At 40.0% G+C, this 22,554-nt stretch overlaps 1 protein-coding gene across 8 annotated transcripts in view; it reads left to right on the top strand.

Annotated features, from left to right (window-relative positions):
* Positions 1–18,545, top strand: part of hid (head involution defective) — a 207,097-nt gene extending 188,552 nt beyond the window's left edge. For all 8 annotated transcript variants that reach the window (XM_032434372.2, XM_032434374.2, XM_032434373.2 and 5 more), the window contains 4 exons: positions 11,458–11,971; positions 12,555–12,816; positions 14,500–18,000; positions 18,069–18,545. In XM_032434372.2, the coding sequence (XP_032290263.1) occupies positions 11,458–11,971; positions 12,555–12,816; positions 14,500–14,580 (857 nt within the window). In that variant the 3' untranslated portion in view covers positions 14,581–18,000; positions 18,069–18,545. The remainder of the gene's footprint in view (positions 1–11,457; positions 11,972–12,554; positions 12,817–14,499; positions 18,001–18,068) is intronic.
* Positions 18,546–22,554: the final 4,009 nt, after the last annotated feature.

Here is a 22,554-nt window from a genome sequence, read left to right as displayed (position 1 = left end):
CATGTTGGCTTTTGCGGTCTCTCTCTCTCTCTCTCTCTCTCTCTCTCGCTCTGTTGTCGGGGCTTTTGCGTAATGGACCCGGCCCCTTGTCGTCGCCTGTCAGCTGCGGTTTGTTACGCCGGACCGGACATTGAGAATGTCGAGAAAAACAATTTTCAGTGTTTGCTGTTTTTTTTTTTTTTTTCATTTTATATACATATATATTTTTGGAATTGAGTTTTTCTTAGCTTCAGCTTCAGCTGCGACGCCCCGCGCTGATTATTATTTATGGCCGAGCTAGGCAAAACCCTCGAGAGCTCCCTACCTCGAACGGCGGGCGAGTCATGAGTCACATTTTAGTTGTTGTTTATTAACTGCAATATACAATATATATAAAATAGATATGCACTCTTACATATATATATTGATTATAGCAGCAAAAAGCAATCTTTTTGGCCTGTCCAAAACGCGTTGGCAGTCGCCATCCGTTTGCCTAATTGCCCTGATCGTCGTCGGCGACGACGCTGCAAGGGGAGGGGCCGGGAGCTAGGAGGCCTGCCTCTCGGGCCAGCCAGCCCGTCTATCTGTGTGTTGCAATCCGACTTGGCTTACAAGTTTTTAATCGAGCTATCCAGGCACTTGCGTTTTCTAACAGTCCATACACTTGGCTGACGCAACTCGCTTAGCCACACGAATTGCATTTTCGCTAAGCCTTAAAGCTGTTATTAAATGGTATATCAGGCCAATCCTAGTGCATAGACTCATTCCAACTAAGTTAGATTCCATTTACATAGCTTGGCCTAATGCAACCCTGCACACAATTTGACTTAGCCCTTGTTTGCAGTCGCTGGCCCTCAAGTGCATAATTTATCTAATAGTAACACTTTTGAACAACTAGGCAACACTGCTTTGGGCACTTGACAACACTAAGCTAAGCTCGAGCTTAGCCTAACCCTATGCCGTTATGCATTTAGCTTGATGACGAAACCCGTTTTTTTTATTTTCAATTTTTGCCGCAGCATCTTCAACGCGCACCCAACTCCAACTCCAACTCGGGAGTGTCCCCACAGTCGCCACGTTTGGGGCAACGCTTAGTCATCGACGCAAACTACCAACCCCAAAGCCTAAAATATGTGTGTGTATATAAAAAGTGCAAATCCTCTGCCCCGCAAGCCCCGCAAAAGCTTCAAGTTCGTCAGCAGCAGCAGCAGCAGCAGCAGCAGCAGCGTTTGGGCGCCTTTTGTGCTGCTGCTGCTGCTGCTGCTGCTGCTGATGGGCGGCTGTGCGCCTAAGTTGCTTAAGCGGCTACAAAAACCCACCCCTAAAATTGGGGCCTAACAAAAGGTGCAATGACAGTGCGAATAGCCTACCCCCCCACACACACACACACACATGCCCCGCTACAGCTCCAGCACAATCAGGGTAAAAGCGACGCCGTTTTGGCAGCTCCCTTTTGGTCTTGCCATTCGCGTCATTCGACGATTCCTTTCGGCTTGTTGCCAACAGCTGTTGCTGCTAGGCGTTGTTTTTGCTGCCGCTGTCGACGTCGGCTTTGGCAGCGCTGTCGCTCTTGACATTTTCCACCATTTTGTTTTGCTCAGCAACTTCGCAGTTGAGCTAGCGGAAATCAGCCAAGCGCCGCACATATACAAAAAAAATGGCGGCAAACATGGCGACCTTTTGGCGTTGCTTTTCCTGTTCCTGTTCTATTGCTGCTGTTGCTGACCTGGCAACAGCTGACGTCGCATTGGATTGTGCGCAGAGAGTGACGACGCGAGGGGGGGCTTGGTAAGAGAGAGCGAGAGAGAGAGAGAGAGAGAGAGCTAGCTGTTGATAGATAAAGAGAGCTGCTGCTGCTGCTGCGGCTGCTTATTATCTCATTGCCAGGCTCGCTTCACTCATTTTGTACAGCCTACACAGCGACTTGTGTGCTTCAGCACCAACTTCATCATCATCATCATCATCATCATCAGCAACATCATCAACAGCTTCATCATCATCATCTGCATTTAGACTTCCTTTCTGCACTTTGCGGCTGAACAAATGCAAATTTACTCGGCCCTGTTGCCAGGCCAGTCTCCAATTTATATGTGCATATACACGTGTGTGTACGTGTGTGTATGTGTGTGTGTGTGTGTGTGTTTTAGCCATGGCTTTGAGTTGCGGCTGCCAATGCTCGGCTTCACTTTGTGCATTGTTTTCTTGCTTTTGTTGGTGTTGTTGTTCGTGATTTGGTTTTACATTGACCGTGAATTTATTTGCCGCTGTTTTATGCAAATCTGAAATGTTGCTTGTCGCTGCGGCAGTTGCTTCATTAATTGCTTCATTCAATTTGAGAATTGCGTTTCCACTGCGGATGTTGCCTGTGGTGCCAGCCACACTCCTCTCCCCTCGCCGCCTCCCTGTGCCCCTCTCTGTGCATCCTTGTGCTATGCATTTTTATGCAGCCAGTTGCCATAAACATTTTGATGACCGAAAAAATCTATCAATGCAGCTGCTCAGCTGTGGCATGCCGCCTGCTCTAGCTGATACACGAAAATATTATATCCACTTCCCATTTCTGGTGCTAAAGTTTTTTATGACATATTTTTTGTGGGCTTGATAGCTGCAGGGTCTGCGATGATAGCCCAGCTGTGCTGCACATTTGGGCTGAGTTTTATGCGGGTATCACAATATCCAATACCCTTTAAGAGAGTATCGCATTTCTAATACCCTTTCAGAGAGTAGCACATTTATAATACTGTTACAGAGAGAAGCCTATTACTAATACCCGTTCAGAGTGTAATACATTTCCAATTCCCTTTCAGATAGTAGCTCATTGTCAGTACGCTTTCAGAGAGTATACGACTTTAAATATACAATTATAAATTTTAAAAATATTTTATATGCAGCACAAGCCAATTACGAGAAGGTAATTAAATGATAAAGTAGAGGCTATGATCATAAATATCCATATTATGGCAATAAATACGAGCGATCGTAAGCTGAAAGTTGTTCTATAAACAAGAGCTTGGCTTAACAATTATTGCTCATCAAGTGAAGGGTATTTAATATTCGACTCAGATTGCGGTTCTCCTCTTTATGTTTATCTTTTGATTTGAAAACTATGCATCTTTAAAGCAGCCCGGGTTTGTTTATTATTCACACCATTCAGCGCAATGAACTTTTCACATTTCAAGTTTAAATGCCCGCCAGGCACTTTGCTTAATAAGTAAAGCACGAAAGCAGCAGCAACAGCAGAAATGAAAAAAAAAAAATGAATAAAAATAACAAAAATTACCGTTAGCTAGGTGCATAAACTTGACACTAGGAATGAGCTACCTATAGGCTCTAACACTAAGTAGTAGTATGTATCCAAGTGCCTGACTGTCTGGTCTAGCCCGGCTTACTGTGTGTCTAGTTGGCTTTTGATTAAGTCTCACACGTCTGAGGCCGTGCTAAATTGTTTGCATTGAAGCATTGCACTGAACTGAACAGACTTTGTGCTGGGCTGGGCTAGTGGTCTCGACTTGGCTATATCTATGTGGAGGAACGTGCTCAAGTTTTTGTTATGAAATTGAGCCTAGACACAGCCGGCGCTGGGCCTGCCGCTCGAGCGCTTGAGCGTCAGACAAAAGAAATGCGCCCGGCAGCCGCTCAAGGCAAAGTGGAAAAGGATATATGTATCAAAAGGAAGAAAACTAAGAACAGGATATGCCAGCAGACTACAGCTACTTGTTATAATTGGCAACAAGCGAAGGCGTCCGCAATGACATCGTTGGCAGACAGAAGCGGGGCCCAACTTTAAGGCCACCAAAGATGCCCCCATGGAGCAGTTTGCCAAGCATACAGCTCTGCATTTTCTTAGCAGTTAATCTTATCAGCAAGGGGCAGACAAAGATTTGCACAATTTCGCACACTCTGACTAGATTTGCATGCACATACGTATTCTCATTTAGACAAATGCTGTGGGAGCATTTAGCAGTTGTTAAAGCTCGCCTTCTGCCGATCAAGCTATCAGCACATGTGCTGCAATTAACAACGCAAATAATAAACATTTTACAATTAAACAATAAATGAGTTTCACAGCAAAACGCTGGGCAGCATTCGAACAGATGAAACGCAATTAAAATAATTAAAAAAACGGCAAAATGCACGTTTTATGTGCCACCAGCACAACAGCAGCAACAATAACAACAATACAAAAAAAAACTTATTAATAAATGAAACGAAATTGCAAATGAAGAGCAACAACAACAATAATAATAACAAGTTGTCGGCTTAACCAGACGCGCTGTCTTCGCTGCGTCATCCGCCAGCGGCTGCGAGTGGTGTCCACTCGACGTTGGCGTGTCCAAGGGTTGCCGCCCGCCCTCCCCCACCAACTCACACGCTCCGCAGTGTCCACTCAGCCCGCGCATTGGGTTTCATGTGCGCCGTTAATTGTTGTTAACATTTTGTTTGCACATTTACTAATCGCATTTGATTGTTTATTGAAGAAGTTGATAGCTGATTGTGCTGCTTGGGCCAACAGCTTGTGCAACTGCCGCCACTTGACGCTTCTCATATTACGTGTCCACAGGGGCCAATGAATCAGTTTGCTGAACAGCAGCGATTTAAATGCGAATGATCATGATCATGTGCCCCTTTATGTAATCTTCGAAAAGCTACTTGCATCCACTTAAAACATTTCCGATTTAATTTGAGTTTTTTGTCACAACTACGCTCACATTAAGCTGCGCTGCGAATTGAACTTTAACCTTCCCGTATGCTAAGCGGCTGTCTTGCCTCTGCAGCTGCTTGCATTAAAAAGAAAAGTAATAAAATAATATTTTATTAACGGAAAGCTGATTCATAATAAATAAAATAAATAATATATATTTATTTAAATTTATTTATTTCTGATAAAATTTTTATATAAGTTAAAAAAAAAAGAGAAATAAAAAGATACAACTAAAATTAAATAATAAAAATCTAATAAGATTTAAATTTTGAGACTCTCTGATTTTGGCCTAACACATTTTGATATCAAAAGAAGTTTTGCATTTTTCTCAAGCATTTTCTCTCAAAAGTTCCTTTGTTCAATAATTTATTTGTCGTGAAAAGAAGGGATGTTTTAGCCCGAAAAGAAACACTTGCTCAATATATTTTATATCGGAACGTCTTAGCTGCAGCTTCTAAAGTCCAAGTTTTCTACAGCTAGCTTTTCGCCAAACAACTATGCAAAGACATTTTTCCTCTGGTTCGCACGACAGCAGTTTTCTGCGTCAGCTTTTCTTTTGCAGCAGCAAAATCAATGGCTTTTGGCCAAATCGGGTGTGTGTGTGTGCGTGTTGGCCTCGTCGTCTTTGGCTCTGGCAGTTTTTTATAGCCCTTTAAGCTGTGTCGTCGCGTGGCTTTGTGTGTGCCCAACTCGAGAAATTGAAAAATTGCATTTGTCTGTCGTTTATAAAATATTGAGCATGCATTTTGCAGTTTGCTTGCGTTTTGTTTGCGCAACGCAAACGAGGCGCTTAAGCTGCGCACACTGCCAGCAGGCAGGGTATACTGCACAGTCCATGTGCTATATACATAACAATAGCTGAAGCGCATCGCGTCGTCGGCATTTGACTTCGCCTGTGTCTTGGCTGTGCGCTGTGATAAGCGTTTGAGCTATTTTGAGACATTTGTTTGATATGCCAGGCGCTTGCAATTTCCATTGCAGATGAAATAGTGGGTGGGGAGGGGAGCGGTTCGCGTGCTTTGCAGAATTTAATGCTATGCGTAATATTCACAAGTTTTCGCTTCTGGTTGTCCCTCAGTTGGGGAAACTGCCTCATTCCATTGAGAAAACAAAAGGCATTCCGTACGCAAAATGTTTATTTCATTGAACCAAATCCCCGTTTAATTAATGCTGCAATTAAGTCCAACTAAACTAAATGATAATTATACAACGCACACGATTGCGTGCTACGTGGTCTACAAACGGAGTTCAATTCGAAAAACCGCTCCACTCGACTTGCCACTTGGGGCACGCGTCGCGCGGCACGCAACTGCCAAGTGGCAACGGGCAACTGTCGCTGCCCGGCCGTCTAACCTTGCACATAAATCAGTAAAAAAAAAACGCGAAAATTGCTCAGCTTTAAAAAATAGTGTTTAATTTTTGCTTTTTTATGTTCAGTTTGTTTATTTTATGCGGCTGTTCGCACGCTCAGGCTTGGCCAGCTGAGCTTGAAGTCGAGTGGAAACAAAAGATGCCTCATCAGCCTCATTAGATACACGATCTGGACGCGGCGACTATATAAACATATATACAGCTTAAAACTGACCTCGCTCACTGCGCGTTCCTAATTCATTAGGCACAATTATGCTGCTTTAGCATTGGGTGATATATTTGAAAAATATATAAAAATATAAAATACAACTCTTTCATAAATATGCTTCGCTTTGCTCCAGAACCTTCTGCTTAGGCATTCCAAATACATTTCATCAGTTGACGATATATATGTACTATATATAAGATTGCATGCATCAGCCAACTTTTACTTCTAATCCAGCAAAAATCTTGCTCAAGAACTTTCTCCTTCGTGTGACTCACATTCACACTCACACTTTCATCAAAATTCTTGAGGTGATTTCCGCATTTTTAACAGCTTCCAAATTTGCGCGTCTCATAACGGTAAAGCACATTACACAAATGGCTAATTAACGCTACCAAAATTGGTAATTAACAGTTGAATATGGCAATCGATCGATCGATCGATCGATCGCTCGACCTGGCGACACCTGCTGATTGACATTCAACTTTGCTTTGTTCGTTGTCTCATCCGCGTCTCAAATACGGTTTTTTTATAACACCAAAATGGTTTTGAGCATTTGTTATATATAGACAAGAATCTTGTTGACAACTTGGTCAAGAATTTTGTCGACTGCGATTTCTTTTTGAGTTCGCAAACTGGCGACTTCCTGAATATCAAGCACACACAACAAAAAAATGGCAATTAGTCACTTGACCGCATTGGGGAATTCGAATTTGGGTTGGAGCATTACAAATTGTACCGTTAACACTTTGGCCCTGAATCAAAAACAACAAAAAATAAAAACAAAGCGAGAGCTCATGCTGCAGCCTCGCCTAATTAAAGCCAACAGCCTGACGATCGACGAGCCAACAAATTTGTAGCTCGTCGCATCGTGACAGCCAGCAAATCGCCTTAAAAGCCCGAATTCAATTCCACTCGATTTGGTTGCGTTTTTTTTCATGTGTGTGTATGTGTGTGTGTGTGTGTGTGTGTGTGTGTGTGTGGGCGTCAGGTGTGACACAACAATGCAGCGTGTGGCATGGCGGTGAGGCGAGGCAACATACTATATAACATTTTGTAATGCCAATTTTTGAAATTTCTTGGCTTTTTTTTTGGTTTTTTTTTTGGGTAGAATTAAGCAACGCAACAAGCAGCGGCTGCTCCTTTTGGATACCACAGTCATTCCTTTGTGCTGTCTGTCTTGAAGTTGCAGTTGTTGTTGCCGTCTCGTGACATCATTAATAAATGTCAGTGCTCCAGTGACAGTTAACAAAGTTTCGTTTTTCTGCAAATGGTATTTAGAAAAACAATTCACATTTCGCATGTATCTTTAGCTAAACCTAAGCTGTACTAAATTCATATTGTGGCTTACAGGAAGAATTCACATTACACGCGTATCTTTATCTAAGCTCTAATGATATAATAGCATACTTTATATATTTTGAGAAGAACTAACATTTCGCATATAGAGGAAGAAAAATTAAGATTTCAGAGGTATCTTTGCCTTCGATTTCAAAAAGAAGAATAAAGATTTCGCATGTATCTTTGCCTTAACCCAAATTGAAAAATGCAATATATTGAATTTCAAGTAGAGTTAAAATTTCGCACGTACTTAAACCTAGTTTATAAACCTGCATACTTTGAGTTTGAACTGGCACACATTTAGCATCTGATCAGCGATCGGGGTTTCAGGCCCAGTGACCAACTTAGCCTGATGCCAGATCCATTGAAACTCGTTTCAATTTCGATTTCTGTGGTACGACGCAGTTGTTGCCTGATATTCATACTCGCATTTAGTTGTTAATGTTGTTGCTGCAGTTGTTGTTGTTGTTGTTGCTGCTGCTGCTGTTGCTGCTGCTGTTATTGTTGCAATTTTTCAAACACTTCAAGGCCATCATGAGCAGCATATGCTGCTGCGGCTCTGACGGTCTCGACTCTGGGCTGACATGTAATCAACTGCAAAACTGCACAACTAAATAGAAAGAGCAGCTGCCGTTCACTTAGCCGACGTTTAAATACCCTGTTTAGCATTCACTGATCTTTAACATCATTCATTATAGTTAAATCTTGTAACAAATAAGAATTTTTATTGAATGCAGATTCTTTTTCACACACAAATTTGCTTTAACAATTATGATATACGATTTGTATTTACGATAACATTTATTATATGGGTTGTGAAATAATAATATCCATTGGTAGGGTATACAAAATGGATTCGGTACGTCGTCAAACGTTTTGTTCTTTTGTGGCAAGCAAAGCGTAACACACACACACACACACACATAAACCCGCGCTCGCACACAGAGCGCTCAGCATTTTTCACGTTTTTCCGCCAGCCTGCTCGGTTTTTCCTCGGGCCGCGTGTAAATTGTTCTTTAAGCTTCTAACGTTCTGCTTAGTTTAACTTATAGCTTGACTTGGGCTTTGTTATTGCTGTGTTTTGCCTGATTGATGTTTGTCAGCTGCTGCTGCTGCTGCTGCTGCCGCGGCCTCAACAATAGTTGCAACATTGCCGCAGTCGGCAGCAGCGGAACGGCGAGTATGAAAAATTAAAGTAAATTACACACATAATTGTTGTTCTAAGACAGCTCACAGATGCGACAAATGCGGCCCGTACACACCCGCAAGTCCCTCGCAATAATCGCAATTCAATTAAACATTTGCCATATTGTCGGCCATTTGCCAGGCCATAAAAATACTTGCATTCGTCCAAACAAATGCAGAAAACTAGCTAACAATTGGTCACGTTTCGTCACCAGCTAACAGCATTAACAACAACAATAACTACTTACTGCAACTGCAACTATTGCAGCAGCTCGCCCGCACCGAGATGCGATCATAAAAATTGCTAAGGTGCCATAAAACTCCTAAACGCTAGAGGTGGTACAGAAACACAAACATAGAAATTGATTTTCCAACTGTGATCCCGAGTCGTTATTGTTTAACCTTTCAGTAGCATTGCAGATTTAAGTAAATACGATACATGAAGATATTTTGTACCGACTGTGCTGTAAATCGAACACTATCGTTATTGTGCAAAGTATCGATAACTGCTTACGATAGCAAAGTAATAATTGGTAATTATTTCATATTTCAATATTGATACAAAATTAAAAAAAAAAAACATATTCATAAAGCATCGGAGATAATCGTAATTGCAATATCATAAATATAAATAGTTCGTTGTTGAAGAAATTCTTTTAAAATAAAATGCACATAAATATTTTTGAAATAATAAATAGATGATAATTTCCAAATTATCCAAGGCCATCTTAATTGTATGTGTTATCGATAACTATCGATAATTGTTTATCGTAAAAATTATCGTTTGGCTTAAACACAGCTTTTAGAATCGATTGAGCAGTTTAATAGATTCAGATAAGAAATTGTATAAATAATATATTTAAATATATATCAATATCGACTATCGAATGGTATAATACCGTAATAATTGTCTTATATGCAGCTCAGTCACAGTCAAGCAATATCACAGCCCAAGCTCATCAACCTGCACCACACCTAATCGCACACACACACACACACACAGTTGTGCCCACATACTCATATGCAAATGCAATTTTAACACTTGGCAAATAATTTTCCACACAATTTGCAATTAGTAGTAACATTTTCAATGCGCCTCATCATAAAGGCACCAGCATGGCCCAGCCAGACTTCTACACATAGAGCTAGCTGGTTATATAAGCTGGCCAGCAGCTAGCTAACTACAAGATACAAATGCGAGCCGTAATGATGCCTGACTTGGACTGACTTGGGCTACAGCTGAGCTGGACTGGCAGATTTTCAAGGTTAAATGCGACGTTGGAGCGCGCGAGCGTTCAGCGCACGTGAGTCGCAGTGAAGCTTCAGGCAGCTGGCTGGCAGGCAGGCAGGCAGGCAGGCAAACTAGTTTCAAATGGCATAAAGTATCTGTAAGATACAAATGCGCGCATGAGCACAAGGAGTGGCGCTGTGCAGTTGCCTGCAATTAAGCGCAGATTTTGTTTGGCTTTGCAGCAACTGCAATGCAACTGCAACTGCAACAGCAACAGCTGTGAGCCACTCGATTCGCTTCACTGCGACCCGCTGCGCTACGCTGCACGCTATTCGAGTTCAAGGCTAATGGGTCAATTGCAAATTAGTGGCCTGCAGGTTGACGTTGAATGACATTATTTGAGCTTGCCTCTGGCCGTATCTGTATCTATGTATCTTAAGCTATTTCAAACTGTCTGCCCGCCAAGCCAATTGACTGACTGACATGCCAAACTTGCCAGTTACGAATGCTGGCCATACAGCACCACACAGTTTCACTCGCAAATAAGTTAGCCCTAGGGGCAATTAGCTGCTTGAGACATTATCGTTTCGGTCAGTCGGCGTTGTTGGGTGATTTGTATAAATTTTGCATTACAATCAATCATATGTCGCTATTAAATTGCTTTTTAAGTAAATAAACATTAAGAAATCATATGAAAATGTTTCCCTCCCCCCCCTCAAGCGCAAGACAAACTGCCAGGCAACTAAAACAACAACAACATCAACAACAATAACACTAAATTTATGCGCATATCAAGTGATCAGCTTAGCTATCAACGCTTTTCTGTTCTCAATTTGCATGAGATGGCAGAAAAAGAAAAAGCAAATAAATATACAAATAAATATTGCATCAATATGAAATGACATTGTACGGCTAGAACTTAGATACAGCTACTTATTTAGCATACATAAATGATGTTGCAGCTGCTGCACTTGCCACTTGGCAACTTCGAAGACACATTTCAGCTGAGATATGCCTCAGAAGAAGATCAGATACGTGTATACTATAGGCAGATACTCTTTTAACTTTTAAGATACTTTTAAAGCGCGGCACAAAAGAAGCCGCTGGCAAGGTGGGCCACTTGATGATTTTATGATAGGTTTTATGATTGGCATATAGCGAGGACTTGCCGTAATTAAAATCGCTTTTATGGGCAGACAACGCCGCTAAGTGCCCAGTCAGTCGCAGCTGCAGTTGCAGTGCCAGTGGCAGTTGCACAATGGCCGACGACCTTAGACACTTCCTTGCATTGTCGTAGACACAGCCGCAGCCGCAGTCGAAGGGCCAATGACAGCGTCGACACCTTTGTTTACATAGTATTAATAGTATTATTGTAATTGTTGCTGGCGATCTTAATGGCCGTTTTATTTATATGCATTTTTTTGCTCTTTCTCTCCGCTGCAGCGCCGCAAATCTTTCAGTATCCGCCACCGCCCAGCCCCTCGTGCTCGAGTGCCCAGTCGCCCAGCTATACGGGCGGGGATGTGTTCTTTGCCCATGGCATTCATGTGCCGCCGCGCACGCCTCGCACTAGCATCAGCTTTGCCGCCGGGGAGGAGCTGAACTTCTTCCGGCAGCCATATCCGGCGCCGACAACGCCACAGCCAATGCCACCGCAACCGCCGGCGCCGCAGTCGGCGCCACCGATGCACTACAGCCACAGCTACCCGCAGGCATCACACTTGCTGCAACATCATCCGGCCTCCTACGGGCACCCGCTGCCGGTTGGCGCCTACTATGCCACCTATACGCCGCCACCCACGCCGAACACTGCGAATGCCTCCACCTCGACCTCGGTGGCCGCATCGACTGCGTCTTTTGGCCGGCACGGTTATGGCCCGGCCATGGCATCGACACCATTGGCGCCAACCGGTCCCAAGATGCGTCTGCAGCGCAGCCAATCGGATGCAGCCAGACGGTAAGTACCCAACCCAACTCAATCCAGCCCAACCCTCTCCCAAGCGAAGCCAAGCAAAAGAACATTTCAAATTTCATTCATGTTTCGCGGCTCGCTGATAAGCAATGCAAAGTGGAACATATATAAATTTCATTGGAGGCCGTAATTTACATGCATATAAAAAACATTTAAAATAACTTTTGCCCCGACTTCTTAATACCCTCTACGCTGGGCCATAATTCAAATTATATATAATATTGTTAACAAGAATTTTATTTAAATTTAATTATGTCGAATTTTTTTAATTTAATTCAAGTTTTTAGAGTGTAGTTCACTTAAAGTCTTTATGAAGTTTTATAAAAAGCGTTTCCCACAAACAACGCAAAATTCAATTAATGTAAATGAAAAAAAAAACCTTGCAAATTAATCACAATTTTTTTTCTTTGCGCTTACTTAATTATGCATGCACTGATAAGAGCACACACAATTTATGATAATCATGTTCTCGCCTCTCTCTCTCTCTCTCTCTCTCTCTCTCTCTCCGCTCTAATGATAATCATGTTCTCACTATCTCGCTCGCTCTCTCTCTCTCTCTACTTTACAGCAAGAGGCTGACCTCGACAGGCGAGGATGAGCGCGAGTATCAGAGCGATCATGAGACCAGCTGGGATGAGTTTGACGATCGCTATGACAATTTTACGGCCGGACGCGAACGGCTGCAGGAGTTCAGCGGACGCATACCGCCGCGCAAGAAGAAGACCAGCAATCCGGGCAGCACCAACAATACGCATCTCTGCGGCGGCAGCGGCGACAATGCCAACGAGAACAGCTACAGCCCACAGCGCGAGCGAACGGCCAAGGAGAAGGTAAGCAACGGAATTCCATTACAAATTTTAGATTCCGATTACACAAATTAGGTACAAATACGAGTTCATTAACTTGGCGCAGCTGCTGGCAAGCACAGATGGCACACGTGCTAGCATTTTTCAAAGCCCAACTAGCAAAAACATGCGCCTAAAAATAGTCACAGGCAATGACAAATTGCCACAGGGAGGCGGAGTCGAAGTCGGAGTCGGAGTCGGAGTTGGGGCTGGAGTTGCAGCCACAAGAGTCGTGCATATTTCAAATGTTCTATAAGGCAAAACTTTGCACATGCTAAAAGTGTGATAAAAATTAATTGCGCAGCGCTGCTTCTGCTTTCTGCTGCTGCTGCTGCTCCGGAGTCAGCCCAACGCCTGCTCCCACCCTCTGTGGCTTCGGCACCGTTGCTTTATGTTAATCGAGGCAAGTGTCGTTCCCGTTCCCATTGCCGTGCCCTCCTCGCTCTCCTGGAGCTGCCACTACTAGTTTAGTCAGTCAAAGAGTCAGCCTTTGTCAGCTGCCACATGTGTGTGCGTGTGTGTGTGTGTGTGTGTGTGTGAGTGTGTGCATTACAGCCTGCATATAATATATATAGTTTATATATATGTGTATACTATGCATGTCTATAAGTACTTTAGATTGCATTGTGACACAAACTGGGCGCACTTTTATTTACATTTCTTTTTGTTGTTTTTTGCCTGCGCAATTAAAAAAAAAAAAAAAAGAAAAAAAACTGCAACCTTCAAGAAACTCAATCGCATGACACAGACTTGAGGCACACACTCATAGGCAGCAGCTCCCACTTGATACCATTTTATTTATAATTTATTATTTGATTCTGTCCTTTTGTTGCGTTGCGTGTCATTTGTTTCCATTGCTTGCATATTGCCCCTTATCGAGACTCTGCGACACTCTGGAGGCCCGTAGCCAACACTCTTGGGAAGCTGCGCAAGTTTTCGCGATTTGCCTTATCGGAAGAGTGCGCTTTAATGAGATCGTGAGAATATTTGCAATCTGACGTAGGCGCTCCGCTTCCCATTGCATATATAAAAGCTGACAAGTGCTTGTTGCATATGCACATATCTATGTGGCAATACAAGCACATGTGCCAAAGTGCTTTCAATTGATTTAACAAATGCCGAAATTCTATTAAAATATGCCCAAAATATAATGATCACAATTTGCATAATATTGCGCGCTGTTCGAGCTGATTTGGCTATCAAGTATCTATCTGACCGGGCCACCACGTGCCACACACAATGGCCATTCAACCGTGAATGCTCTACAAATAAATGGCATAAATTATTATTTTATATGTGTGTCCATTGAATGCGATAAACGAAATTGTTAAATGATAGTCTGAGCGCTTTAGGAAACATAATTACGCTGACTATATTGACCAGCCATTAACCACATTTGGGTCACTTACATAAGTTCCGGTCCATGATATACGTATCGGTGTGTGAGTGTGTGTGTTTGTGTTTGCTGTGTGTGTGGGGTAGCGAATGCGGTCAAACTAGCAGAGGGCACGTGGCATAGTGGAGTTCCATATTTATGTGACCCGCGGGACTTTGCTACTGTTACAATTGTGTTAGCCGCATGATGAGTATTAGTTGTTTAGCAAATTCAGAAATTATTCAAAAACATATACTCAATATATAAATATTTATTTTTTGGAATTCTTTTAGAAACAGCAAAGCTTCACTTGGCCAACAGTTGTCACCGTTTTTGTGCTTGCCATGGGCTGTGGCTTCTTTGCAGCGCGATGAGTGCCAAACGGCAACAGCAACAAGAAGAATAAGAACCATAAATAACCATTTATACTTAATCCTTAGCGAAATCAGCTAAAATATTTTATTCCCGTATGCATATATAAATACAGTGAAGAACTTGCTGATCTAGAGGAAAACGAATCTTGAATGTGTATAAAGTTAAGGAGGTTGACGGGACACAAGAACAATATAAATGTATATGTATTTGTATTCGTATTCATATATTCATATTTCTCTCTCAAATGATAAACTATCCTTTAAGAAAACAAAACAAGCAACAACAATTCAAACTGCTCAATTGTAATTTGTAGACTGGCTAAAGACTAAAAACGACAAATGATGAACGATAAATATTTTTGCTAACATAAATATACGAGTAAAAATATTAAACACATATTTTTTGGTAACGCTTTTTCGACAAAACAAAAAAAAAAAAACTTGAGCATATTTTTGTAAACTCTATAAGAAAATGTCACATACTATATATATATTATATATTAAATCTATATGTAAAATTCAAGTAAAACTGTAAACTGCCATCTTTTGAGATACTTTTTGTAGGCCGGTCTTCCAGCAGTTCAATGTCTGAGTTTGATTATTTCTTGCTATTTTGCATTTAGCTTTGCATTTCGTAAAATCTAAAAAAAAAAAAAAAAAAAAAAACTAAACTGAAAACTTAAAAAGATATAAAAAAAAATGAAGAAAAACAAAAACAAAAATCTTGCTTCCAAAATATTTTCAATATATTTTAATTGTATTATAATTTTGATTGTCAAACAACAAATTTTCAACGTCTTCACATTGTAATTTCAATTACAAGAAAATATATACATATATCATAAATATTTGTAGCAATTAAACAACTTAATTAAATGTTGCTTTAAATTAGTTAAAATCTTAAACGAAATATTATTTGAACATAAAAAGTATTTAGCTTTAATTGTTATAAATGAAAAATCACAGAAAAGATCCCACACAAAAGGAAAAACAAAAAAAGAGAAAAAAAAGAAGAACATTTTTGTATATAGTTTATATGCCATTTTTGTGATGATTTTGTCTATGGTTTATTATAATTGTGCACACATGTTTTTAGTTAAATTTGGTAGTCAGTAAGCAGGATATATTTTCATGAGGATTATTTTGTTCATTCTTCAAATTGGTCTCACAATTTAGTTATTAAGCAACATTGTTCAAGAAATTTGCGCAAAATGTCCATTGAAATAGTCCAAAGCTTCACGACACGTTTTCAGGTTTACCTTTGGTTAACACTCAAAGCCAAGCGTTGAATGATCTCTTAACTGGAAATTTATAGAGGGCGCAACTCAATTGATCTCCATAGCTAGCCAAAGTCAAAAGTCAACACACGCAGCAAATCAAATTTTTGTTTGTTTTTTTTATTATTTTTTGGTAAGTTTCAAAGCATTTTGCCAAATTTCTTGACGTTTCAATGCTAATCGAACAGTGAAAAAATAGTAAGGAATTTAAAGAGCAAAAAATAATTAAGAAAATGAACATATTAAAAGAAAAGAAAAATGAAAAACAAAAAAAAAAAAACTATTCCCAAAAATCGCATTGATCTCATGGATTTTTTTTATCATTTACATCAGCAATTTTTTACTTGCATTAAACGCGATGAGAAATATGTACATTAGGCATAATTATGTAAAAGTTTAGGTTTAGAATCGCCAAGCGTTTTAGTTTACATATTCATAGCCTTAAGTTTCTTTTATGTAAAGTTTTCCGCTTGTCATTCGACAAATCAAAGCAATTCAAATCTAAGTAAATGTATTGTTTATCATATGTTAAATGCCTGTAAGTAGAGCAATATTTTTTGGTAGCTTAAGAGTTATTCATTTTACAGACGAGATACAGAGAGAAAGGGAGAGTTGCCCACACATACACTAGTTAATATAACAGCAGCAAGCAGCAAAGGTAGACAAAATTTGTTTATTATGATTTTTTCTTACGTATTTTTTTTTTATACACATACCCATAATTTGTAAACAACTATTCCACACACCCAAAAACAAAAACAAAAAAAAAAAAAAAACAAAAACGAAAAAAATCACAAAAAATCTATGAAAATTTTTGTAAATTTTTCTAAAATGAACTCAACGCAAAGTTGTCATTGGCCAGCAAAATTGTTGTGTTTTGTTGCCAGTGCCCAGCGCCAGCGATGGTTCATTCTAATTAGTTTTCACAATGATCTCGGTAAAGTTTTGTGGCCGCGCGCCCAAAAGTCAACAAGATTTTTGGTTGCCATAAACTGAAACAAGGCAGAAAAGCAAGAAACAAAAATAAAATGAATCACATAGCGAAAATTTGTTTATTTTATTCCATGCGAACTTCCGACATTAAATTAAGTAATTCGTAATTTGTATATAGCGCAAAAATCAAATGCCATTTTGTATAGATTGTTGGTGCCAAAACAGTGAAAATGTGTGTTAAATATGTGCTGCCAATTTTTCTTATTGAAAGCTGCGATGAACACATATTCAAACTTACATAACTTCAATTACGTTTAGACTTAAGTCCCCATTATTTTCAATATGTATTCTTAAATAAAAATGCATATATCAATATGTGTTATTCTTTGTGTAAAGCTCAAGCGAACGCACATATATCTTGTACATTTTATCTTATGCTGTAATAATTTAATATATATAAAGATATATGTATATATATATATCTTATATCACTATGATCTCATGAATATGTTCATAAGACAAAAGTATATATGTAAATGAAAAACAATACAAAACGCATAAATACATGTAAGAAGAATTATAAAAACAAATGCACAAAAAAATATATATATATGAAAAAGAAATAAAAATTTTAAAAAACATTAATTAGCGCTTACATAAAAATGACAACATTTTAAATGAAGTCAATCAATTGTTATTTTACTTACATTACTTATAATGCCTTTAAATAATTGTTCACAATCAAAATCTCAATAAGCCATGTACTTTCAGTCTATGTTGCCGATTTTCGACCTTTTGGTTATAAATCCACATCACTTGCTCGCCACATATCGAGCCAAACTAATCGAAAACACAAAATATCAAAAGTTTTCAAGATTTGTTTTTTATTTTGTTTTAATCGAAATTTTTGTCAAGCATGGATGATTTCTCGGCTTCTGGCGCACCTAAAGCATACACTCGGCATGTGCTGAGAGCGATTGCATTCTTACAAAAAGGTGAATCTATCTTCATCAATGCGAACGATATCGTTCAGCAGGTGATGTTGCAGATGCGTCGCAAAAAGAAGTTGGATGTTGTGAAAGGTCACGTGCTGAAGTCGTTGAGTAGCTTGACACATCTTGGAATATTATCCCGAAGCCCTAGCGCTGAATACAACTTCTATCGGTTTCCCGTTGAGCGTGCCCTTATTCCGGCAAGGATTAGATGCACTGTAAGTTCCACTTGAGCACACGCTTAGTTTATTCTATTCCGTAAAAGTTTCATACGTCTTGAGCACAGAAACGCAGCCGCTTCATACCACAAAGAACGCGTCGCGCGTTTAAGCACAGTTGGAAAACTCACGTTGGCAGGACTGCCAAAAAAATGACATTACCAAGGCCAAGGCGAGAATGTCCATTTAAGGACAAGTATAAAAGTAAGCGTTCATACGCCTACGGCTTACGCAATCGTGTAGTATGCACATGCTGTCGCTCGCATGTTATCCCTTACGTTGAAACGTTCAGTAAAATAAAGAGCGGTTATTTGGAGGCCATGACTGACGACGACTCGAACGACGCGAATATGTCCACCGTAGCAGCCGAGCAGAATGACGTATTGATGAACGAAATTGAGGATCCGCACATTGTGGATCAGTTACCTATAGCACAGACTCCCGAAGATTCGATTGTTTTAAAGCGTTATTCGTTCGATTCACCAATACCTATTGTTGTGGAAAGCACAAAATAGAAACCTAATTAAATAAATTCTGTTTGAAAAGTCTGAATTTTATTTAAGGCGCTTAGAGAGAATACATTATTAGTGGCACTATGATACGCCATCTATTCTTGGAAGGAATTACACGGCTATTGACATCACAAGCATCGTAATATAGAAGATTACAGACAACTCTTCGTGTAATACACTTTTTAGTGTCGCCCTCCAATTGTCAATCTTATAAATATTCAATATAATAGCATACGTAGGGGATCAGATATAATGCCCTAAAAGTATGCTCGTGTTTTCAGCCGAAATAAACTTTTTCAGTATCTGGTTCCGTTCAGGTTCCAAGTACTGATTCCAAATAAAACTAATTTGCATCTTTAGTATAAAGTCAATTACAATATAAAAATCGTATTTTTTCTTGATTACTTAAGAAAGGTTATGATATATATTTTATATTATTTCATCATCATCATTTGCAATTCTCTGTTCCCTCCAGATCTACCAGAATCGCTTCTTATTCCTGTCTTACCTTTTTGTTTATTATAGATTACAATAGCCTGAACCACGGTTTCCTTTTCTTCCCCTAATAAAACCTTTGCTTTCAGGATACCTTCAGCATCTCACTAACCACCTCCACTTATGAGTTGGAACATAGTTTGCCAGACATCCTCAAAATTTGTCCCAATATCTATATATTGCTTATCTTCTTAATAATCTATATACTATTAAAAAGGTTTTTCTCTTTAAAAATGTTTTACATTTTTTATAATTTATTCATTGCAATAGTTTTTAATTTAAAATTATGCTTTTTACTTAGCTATAGATTTAAAAATTAATTGATTGAAATGATTAGTACATAAATAATTAAATAAATCAGAACAGGCCAGCACACAATGGCATATACCACGGATAGATCATATTTAAAGTCGCCAGAATACAGTCTGATATGTCCGAAATAGTTATTCATTTTAGGTTAATTAATAGTATTCTGTTTTGGGGGGGTCGTTTGTCCGTTTTGCATAATAAACAGGAGAATAAGAACATGCCGTCTCAGCAGACGAATATTGGAAAATCTTAAATGTACATTCCAAAATATTAAATATGATTTTCATTCATAATTCACATTTCGAATGCCGACTTTCAACCCTCGCTCCGGAGTTTTGGATGGTGGTGCAATTGCTGGCCACTTAACCATCGAATTATGCTGCCTAAGCCAATTTGTAGTTTTTGTGGTCGCGGATTAAATGCTCATAATTGCTGCACTGCAGCACGCGACTCAGTAACAGGATACGGTGCACGGATGCGGGGCAGCGTGTCACAAAAATGATATGTTATTAAGGGCTTAAGCAGGCGATGATAATGTCGGCAGCACGCCGCGGCGCTGCTTAACTGGGCCGGCTTTGCTTGGCGTGGCCTGCTATTATTATTTTGGCAACCTGCGCCCTGATTTGACACATCCGTTTCCGCCTTCGGCATGCAGCTGTCAATCAAAGCGTGCCCAGCAAATTGCTGGCATATTTAATTTGAATTGCGTTTTCTAAATCTGAGCGTTTGCCTTCACAGCCGACTGGTTATCGCTTACCAACTGCAGAGTCTAATTTGACATTTGAGCGTCAGCGCGTGTCGCATTTGCAGCTCTTTGTCCGGTTGTTCGGGTCGTGCGAACTGTCCGTCAAATGGCCCACGATGAATACTTACTAGTTTTCAATTAAACTTTAAGCTGCACTAATCAATAGGCCGCCCCCAACCAGTGTGCCAGCCTAGTTTATGATAATTACTTTTTGGTCCAACACCTGCCGGCAGCATCAGGCGAACTGGGGAATCGGCTGGGGGCTGCCATTGTCATACATTGGCAATTTTATTATCCGCCCATACCAAGTGTCAAACTCTACCACAAAGGCAACAACACAGCACAATCGACCCTTCCGCCATCCAATTCTAATTATTAAAATTATAGAAACAGGCAACATGTGCGCGCAGCCGTTTTCCGCAAATTTAAGTTAATTAACTCCCCGCGGTTTTTGAAGCCAGAAAGTACCGTTAAATTTAAGACTATGAACGGTTAAAATTTAAGTGCAAATTAAATGAAATACTTTGAGCTATCAAATAGCCCAGCAATGTCTTAGTCAATAGGTATATTGCGTATTGAATACTTTGGCTGAAGAGAGTGATTTTTCCATATCCTATTTAAATTCCATTTTATTTAATTGTTAATCTTAACAAAATTAAAAAAAAAGTATTTAACTGCTTAACTTTAATAAATATTCTTAACTCTTCACACCCTTTGCGTAAATAAGTAATCAGAATAATGTTTCAATTAAAAGTGGCTTTGTGCAACTTGAAAGCCACTTAAAATTAATTCAATTATAAATTAAACATAATTATGGTCGCATGTGCTTGGCTTCTAGTTCAAGTGTAGGTAATGCCATCTAATTGGCTTTTAGCATAAAGTAGCAAAAAATTAATTTTGTTACACGCTGTTAAAAACCCCCAAAATCGCCCCCAAAGCAGAGACTTTGTATATGCTTGCAAGATGCTCTTGTAGCAAAAGTGCATTAAAAATTCATTACAAAGTGCACACAGAGGGCAACAGTTTCTCTTTCCCCCAGTTCGTATATGTAAGAAACTTGCAACTCATACTCCGTGCGCCGAAAGGCATGCAACACACTTTGCCACAAGTATGTCGCCTCCTTAGAAGCTTCTTGCTACGAATATGTTGCGACTTAACAGCAGTCGGTCTCCACAAAAACGGATGATTGCAAAAATGATAGCAAAGGATAAGTAAAGGATATATATTCGCTTCAATGTCTGCTGAAGCCTAAAATGGTCTCAGCCTGCAGGTCATAAGCAAAACTCATAAGGCATTGGACGAGTGGATGACGGCAGCAGCGATCATAATCAACGTCTTTTGGCACTTTATTGACAAACTAATAAAAACAGCGCAAAGGAGCCATGGCAAGGACTGGCGGCAGTGCAAGAACTAAGGGAGCGGAGTCTCGGACAAAACGATTTATTAAAATCCCTGTGCATGGCATACATAAAAAGCAGCGCAACTGACCGTTGATATGATGAGTAATTTGCTTTTGGCTTTTAATGCTCCAGACAGCGAAGGCTGCGCTGAGGATGAGCATGAGTAGAAGGCCAAAGGCAGCGATGTTGGAATAGTTGCAGGACACGGAAATTAGTGCGGAAACGGTTACTACGCTTAGCAATCTGTCAAAAAGCCAAAATGTAATAAATGAGACACAGGACGCACACACATACGAATGTTGGAATCGTTAGCTGTTGGCTCCTGTATCATCATCGTGGCCATCAACATAATTCATATAACATGCCAGAGCACGACAAAAGGCTTCCACAAGAGGACAAAGACGCCAACTACTGCGACTGATGTCAAAAGGGATGTCTTTCATATATGGCGAACACATGTGCCATATTTCATTACACGTTGATAAGTGGTCATTTGTCCACCCGATTGGGGTAGGACAATCGAGTGGAATGGGATTGGGGCATCTGGCAACGGGTATCGGGTCGGCTTCCTGCATGCCAACAGGCATTTCATAATAATTTTAACAACCTTTTTTACGCAAACATGAAGCGGACCCAGACCGAGCCTGATATTAATATTATATGCGTCAGTTGGATCCACCATTAACTGGTTGCTGCTCAGTATTCATTTTCATATTCATATTCAAATGTAATGTGGCAGTTATCGGTATGAGATGGGAGATACGCTTTACAGAGAAAAATCAAAGTTGAAATTTCACAAGCGAGCTCCAGACAGACATTCGCTTCAGTCTACATACATATCTGTTTATCCTGACTGATAGAATGGTAGTACCTATCTTTTTATCACTTAGCTTACGTTCACCTGGACTTGCAGTTCTTCATGCTTTCATTGTAAATGATGTTTTGCATTAGCAAGTATATTGGCAGACACCTTAACTTAATTATGGGGATGTGTAAATTATCAAATGAACGTTCACATGTGCATGTGTGTATGTGTGTCTGAGGAATGTTTGTATTTATGCATGTATTAGCTTGTGGCCTAATGCAGAATAAG

Source organism: Drosophila virilis, chromosome 3 (assembly GCF_030788295.1).
Source record: "Drosophila virilis strain 15010-1051.87 chromosome 3, Dvir_AGI_RSII-ME, whole genome shotgun sequence".
Taxonomy (NCBI): Eukaryota; Metazoa; Arthropoda; class Insecta; order Diptera; family Drosophilidae; genus Drosophila; species Drosophila virilis.
The sequence above is the reverse complement of the archived record's forward strand: the minus strand, read 5'-3'. Positions and strand labels throughout refer to the sequence as shown.